The 6,648-nt window shown below is 42.1% G+C and overlaps 1 protein-coding gene across 1 annotated transcript; it reads right to left on the reverse strand.

Annotated features, from left to right (window-relative positions):
• Window positions 1-2,202: 2,202 nt before the first annotated feature.
• LOC146829984 (vomeronasal type-2 receptor 116-like) lies at window positions 2,203-3,119 on the reverse strand. The gene has a single exon (XM_085603671.1). It carries the CDS (start codon window positions 3,115-3,117, stop codon window positions 2,203-2,205), a length of 915 nt encoding a protein of 304 aa, XP_085459797.1. The 5' UTR covers window positions 3,118-3,119.
• Between the last annotated feature and the right edge of the window lie 3,529 nt (window positions 3,120-6,648).

Here is a 6,648-nt window from a genome sequence, read left to right on the forward strand (position 1 = left end):
GGCACGACATCTATGAAGGGTCATCCTGTGAGACTCTGGCCTCCAACTTCAAACCCCAAACAGATTGTTAAGTTTAAAAATGAAGGTGGTGAGATCAGTACACTGTCAAGCCTGTCACTGACAAAAGCAGCAATGAAGACAAAACATTTAGATAACTCCAATTAGAAGCTTACCTTGAGAAATCACAGCCGTGAAATGTCTCTTTCCTTGTTGTGTGTTCTGTTTTCAAACACCAAAGACTTAGTTTTCTGCAGCACTGTGGCTTCTGTTCTCAAACATTGAAGATTAAGTTTCTTCAAGTATTGAAGATGTGGGCTCCTTCCAAACTCTTTGTTCTGCTCCAAGACTTCTCTTCCTCTTCCTGAGGTCCACTCCTGAGTAACCTTGAAGGGAGGTTCCGGGGCAGCTCTCTGAATGTAAATTCATGAGCTGCTCTTATAGACAAGGTCAGTGGAGGTGAGAATAAAGTGCATTGTGCTAAATGGAGCCTTAAGGTATGTCCGCCTCAGCTGTAGTACCACTGATCCCGAAGCAATAACACAAATATTGTTCTTCAGAAATGTACAGAAATATTCACAGAAGAAACACCACAAACATGTTTCTCCCATAAGCCTCAGAGCAGCTCCTACCACCTAGGGGTGCTGTTCTCTCTAGAACGTTGCAGGAATAGACAGGCTTAAGGGAACTTACAAAACATGTCTCATTGAACATTTAGCCTGTTTTCTTTCACTCTCTCTTGGTCTTGTGCAGAGATCCCTTTCCCCAGATGCAGCCTGAAATGAAACTCTAAGAGCTTTTTTAGCCTTAAGGGCTGGATCACAAAATATTTGTGATGCGCACAAACACACATCCTTGGTGGCCTCAAAGGCAGTGTTCGGTGCAAACACCTTTTACCAAAGCAATGGGTAGTAGTGAGGCCTCTTGATATGGTTATATTTGTTTCACCAGCCTTTGGTGTGTGCGCAAAGCTAAATAATGCAATGGAAAATATTGGTCAGGAGAAAAACAATCTTAAATACTACAGCTGTGCCCTCGCTGAGCTGTTTACATCTGCATGTCTGAGGACCAAGGGCCCTCTTTTACCAGGTAGTTTTTGGGACCGGCAAAATGACAATGGGATATGAAAGGTATAATAACATAGAAAGGCAGAAAATCACATTCACTAGCTGCCTTTCTAAAGCATGCACTCATTTTAAAATATATGTTGAGCTTCTGAATAACTGTGACTAAATGCACATGCCATGATTATTAATTTGCTTGACCTTGAGTGTAAAGTATTGACTTAATAATTTCAGTTTGTGTAACTTGCTCAAATAAACTTTCTAAAGGTGCTACTTTCAAAATTGTAATGAGAAATCTGACTTTAGCATTGAAGAGAGTTAGTCATTACAATTTTATAGTTAGCAAACATGATTGATCTACCTGCTCCCAATTAGAAGTTATACCTTATTAAATGTAAGGAATGCCCAATGTTATCCTAGGGGAAAAGCAGGCCTGACAGCAGTGAAAAAATGAGTTTAGGAGTTTTTCACTACCAGGACATGTAAAATGTAAATGAACATGTTTATTCTTTTATTCACACAGTCCTCAGCCCTGGGGGTTACCTACAACCTACCGCAGACATGACTTTCATGTAATAAAAGGTGAGTTTAAGGCTTGGGTAAGGGTTTTAAATGACAGTCAAGGTGGTAGTAAAACTACAAACACTGGCAATGTTATGGCAAGCCTGAGACAGGTTTAAAAGGGCTACTTTGTTTTTAAACATTTGTATATAACGTGAGCTCAACCAAAGTATCAGATAACTTCACATGAGCACCAGTTGTATCACAGATGGGCACATCCATTTACAGGAGCGGGGAGATTACAGTGATTTGCACAGAATCACAGGATGTTGAGACTCCCACTGAGACTCAAACCCAGTGCCCCAGCTGCAAGGTTTGCTGCTCTATCCTTTACACCACATTCTCTGGGTGATACAATCAGTGCTGAAGGCCCACTAGTAGTCGTAAAACCACTGGAACTATGCAAGTACAAGAAGGATTCAAAATAATTCACAGTGGATGTCCTTCATAACTATCTTTATTACTGGAGGTATTACTGCTTTCCTGCAGGAAGTCTAATGGTTATACAAAAGGGTTATGCATTTCTTTCAAACCCTTCAAAAACATATCATTTTGATATTAAAATGGGTATATTGTGAACTCAAATATTAACCTTTAAATGACTATGTAAAGTTACATGTTCTCTGGTGTTGATATCCGGCCTGAACAGTATGATGTAACATTTGGGAATGAACAAACAGCCCAGCAGTCCAGCGCTGGAAGCTAAGATGGTGAAGATCTCCACGGCCACCATGTACCTGCCTTTAGTGCTGACGTAGGCTGGGAAGAAAGAGACCCAGACACTGCAGAACACCAGCATGCTGAATGTGATGAGCTTGGCCTCGTTGAATTTATCCGGGAGGTTCCTTGCCAAGAAAGCTACTATGAAGCTGGCAAAGGCCAACAGTCCCATGTAACCAATCACACAGTAGAAAGCAGTCACCGAACCCTGGTCACACTGCAGGATCATCTTCCCAGTCTCAGACTGTGTGTCAATGCCAGGGTGAGGTGGAGAGGTGAGCAACCAAGAGAGACAGATTGTCACTTCTCCCAGTGCAGACAAGAGGACAATAGAGCCGGACACCCTTGATCCCAGCCATCTGCTTAATCTGCTCCCAGGCCTGGTGGCATTAAAGGCAATGACAACAGTGACAGTTTTCGCTAAAACACAAGACACAGCAACAGTAAAAATGATCCCAAATGCAGCTTGTTGAATCAGACATGTCCATGCTGCAGGGCGTCCAATGAATAGGAGGGAGCAGAGAAAGGCCAACATTAGGGCAGTGAGGAGTGCATAGCTGAGATCCCGGTTATTGGCCTTCACTATTGGTGTGTCCCGGTGTTTGAGAAAGATTCCCAGCACTGCAGCAGTGACAGCAGAGAAGATCATGGCCACAGTGGCCAAAATCCTGCCGAGTATGTCACTGTATGAGAGGAAAACAATGTCCTTTAGGAGGCATCCAACCTTCTTGACACCCGGCCACTGGTCCTCAGGGCACTGCATACAGTTTTCCATGTCTACAATAAAATGCAAACACAATCAGTCATTTCCACTGGTGCAAGCTTTTTAGAAATGTGTATTTGATTGTGCAATAAAGAATTTATTCCCAACTTATTTAAAAAATATTTTACTTTTAATACAAATGTTAGCTTTTTGACAATTTTAGATGATAGGGGCAGGGTGTGATTTAGGCTCTTGCTACTCGAATGCAATCACTTAATGACTACACATTTCAATTCTCTTTGACATTAGATGATTTAACACTAGACTATGACCAGTAAAGAGGATGTGGATCTATTCAAATGCATCACTATATAATGCTTATATTACACATCCTATGACCTGAATGCACCATCACAGGAGACAGAAGATCCTTAAGAAAATCAACTCCAAGTGGAGGTGAGGATATAGGCTAGCATCCCTTCTGAGGATCTGCAGAATCCTAGCTGTCCGCTGGATGCTACATGTCCCCACCTTTGCTACTGCATCACACTAAGGGGGTACTGTGATCGAGCAGTGTGGTCAGACAAATTAAATGAGTGATGCAAACCCCCCACAAGAGGCTATTCTGCACAGCACTGTAGAGCAGCACTGGGCCAGAACTAGTAATGGGATGACACAGTATATGTGAAGCCTGTACCAGCTGCCATATTCTCTTAGGGAGTGATCGATAGCGGATCAGTGAAGAGAAAGACATTGCTGCTCCTCCCGCTGTATGAGGTAGGCCATATGGAGTACGAGGCAGTGGAGAACTGTCACTACAGATGCTAAATATGTACACACCAAACACACCGGGAATCTCCCGCCTGCTTGCACATCACACCGTCCAGGTCAACAACTCATTTCTATGGATAATTCTTCACAGAAAGTTTGGACACCAGCAGAACCTGGAGTGCAATCCTCCTGATTACAATGCTAAGGGTGTGAATCTAAACTGCTGGAGTTAGTCCTTATGCAAAATAGGAAAATTAGTCTATGGCTGGGGATAGGGTAGATTTCTTTGACTTTGGAAGTAGACAGAGCCTACATCAACTGCTTTTACACACACTGAAAAGTGCCTGGCAGCAGGCCAGTAAGAGAACATCACTGTGACTCATTTTCTTGAGCGTAGACTGGCCAAATGAGAATGACAGACACTACGACAGAGACTACTGCACGAATGTTATTCTGAAAATGATATGGTCCAACCAACCCCGCCCCCTCCCTCCCCTTGCTTGAATGCTCCACTGTCACGGCCAATGCCTCTGCTCATACACCTTCTGCAAAGTACAGTGCACCATCTTCCTACGTGTGTGTTGATGCATCGATGCATAGAGGTTTGCATACCACTGGGACCAGGTACCCTGTAGTGCAGATGAGAGTTCCATAGAATAGTGAAAAGGTGGTGGTTGGCTAGTGACATATTGTCTATTCTATGCCACAAGTCCAAAGAAAACAAAAATGAATATTAGTGAGACCATGGGATGGACCACCATATAACTACAACATAATGGAAAATGTAAAAAGATTGCAAACACATATGTCCACGCATACAAACTTACTTGAGTACTTGTCACATCCTTGGAACTTTTCCCAGCTGCAACATATGCAAGACCAACATGTCAGCCTCTGTTTCCAGAAGCATCTCTAGGCAATAAGCAGGTGACTCGAAAAACATCATTAAAGATGTGTACATTTACATGAGAATTCATCATGAAATTCATCATGAAAGAAATTCCCTCTGTTGTCCCAGCTATTGCTAATTAAGACCACAAAGTCACAGAAATGGTGAATGTGATCAAATCCATGGGTGCGGCCTTTCCTGTGGCAGCTTAAGGATGAACTCGGCTGAGAAGCTTATGAAGGCAGTCAATGATAAAATGCCTAATGTGCTAGACTGGGGGCAGGATGTCTAGTTTATAAAATGTATGATTACTGACATGGAAGACGGATCACGCAACAATAACATTAGGATATGTGGTGTGACTGAAACCAAAGACAGATTTTTTCCCCTGTGTGCTACACATATGATTCAAAATCCCAGTGGAGTTCAGGAGGTCGCCTTCGATCCAACAGAGATTTTCAAAGGCCTCAAGCAGACCACGTCCCATCACTGACTGTCTACTGTAGCATCAACACAAGAACACTCTAAAAAACAGCTATAAACAATAATAAATAAAACCTATCTCTTCAGATTGCCCTCTTGGCATGCATCCCAAACTATAAAAGTTCTTGGAACATGAAGCAAGCCTCAGGAAATAGGAAATAAAAGGTGGTCTGTTAGATCCAGCGACAATGCTTATCACATGGATTATGAGTTCTCAGAGCTTAATGTTCAAGGTCATTTGGAGTATTTTCTGCATTCACTTGACTTCCATTACCAGGATGTTCAGATAGAAATAGTAAACGTATTCTCTGACCAGAATTGCATTGAGCACCTGGATTTCATTCCCCCTGAGAGATCAGGCAGACAATATTTGCAAGAGGAAGGTCTGAACAGAATCATTCAGGAACTACTTAAAGACAGAGTTAAATCTGGGTCCCAATTTTAGAACCACCTTCACCTCAAACAGCAAACTGCCAGAACATCTAGTCCTTTCTTTTGAATACCATGCTTATCGATATTTACATAGTACTGAGAAAGGACAGCAGATATACTTTCATCAATCAAGCATGTGTGTATGGGGAGATTGTTGAAGCTTGGGCGATGACAATGTAGTTCTGATAACAACCAAAATTAAAGCAACAATTAGTGACAACACAGCAAGGAGGGAGTCACGATTAGTTTAAAATAACAATATATGAAGAGGAGCAGAGTGTGATGGGGATGACTGTGGATACAGCTCGGTGGACGGGCTATAACCTGATATTGTACAGTGCTACAGTGGTCTAGCAGTGGAGGGCTGAAGAGTTAGAAACCAGATCCACTTGCAGCATGTGCACATGGGGGATGAAGCGAGGCAACTGTGTCTCACAGTGCCTCATATCAGTTATCTACCCCTTCAGGGCAAGAGATCATCATTAGACATCATCAGTTTGTGTTCATGTAGCAAGGTGATCAGTGATTGGACACCGACAGAGCTCCTGTTTCTACTCTCTGCATAGGGAGTTCCCCTCTGCCTGCGCCGAGGGATGATGCCAAGATGATGAGTAGTGGGGGGTAAAGGATCTCCAAAGCCGAGTGATAGCTCGCCATGCACATTACAGAAGTTCTGATGCTGACACCTTGCTTTGCTTATGGATTAATACAGCTTCCTTTATTCTTAATCTTGTGTAGGGATAGCTACATTCTGAACTCTTTCCCATGTATAGGTAAAAGGTTCAAAACAATTTGTCCACTCATCAGATTGTATTCTTAATTTTCTGTGCTGCTATTATGGAAATTCTGATTTATTCTTTGTTGCTAAGAGCCAATATTGTACATTGATTTAATCTTGCTATAATAATTGTGTATGTTTTTGTATTTGAGTTATATTACTTTGACTTTGAGATTATAATAAATCCTTTTTCAATTTTAAGATACGGACTCTGACTATTATTGTGTGGTCTGATTGGTCACACTGTCTA

Source organism: Triturus cristatus, chromosome 5_1 (assembly GCF_964204655.1).
Source record: "Triturus cristatus chromosome 5_1, aTriCri1.1, whole genome shotgun sequence".
NCBI classification, from domain to species: domain Eukaryota; kingdom Metazoa; phylum Chordata; class Amphibia; order Caudata; family Salamandridae; genus Triturus; species Triturus cristatus.

Excerpts from the sequence above, each read along its gene's own strand:
- LOC146829984 (XM_085603671.1), bottom strand. The coding sequence starts at position 3,117 with ATGGAAAACTGTATGCAGTGCCCTGAGGACCAGTGGCCGGGTGTCAAG.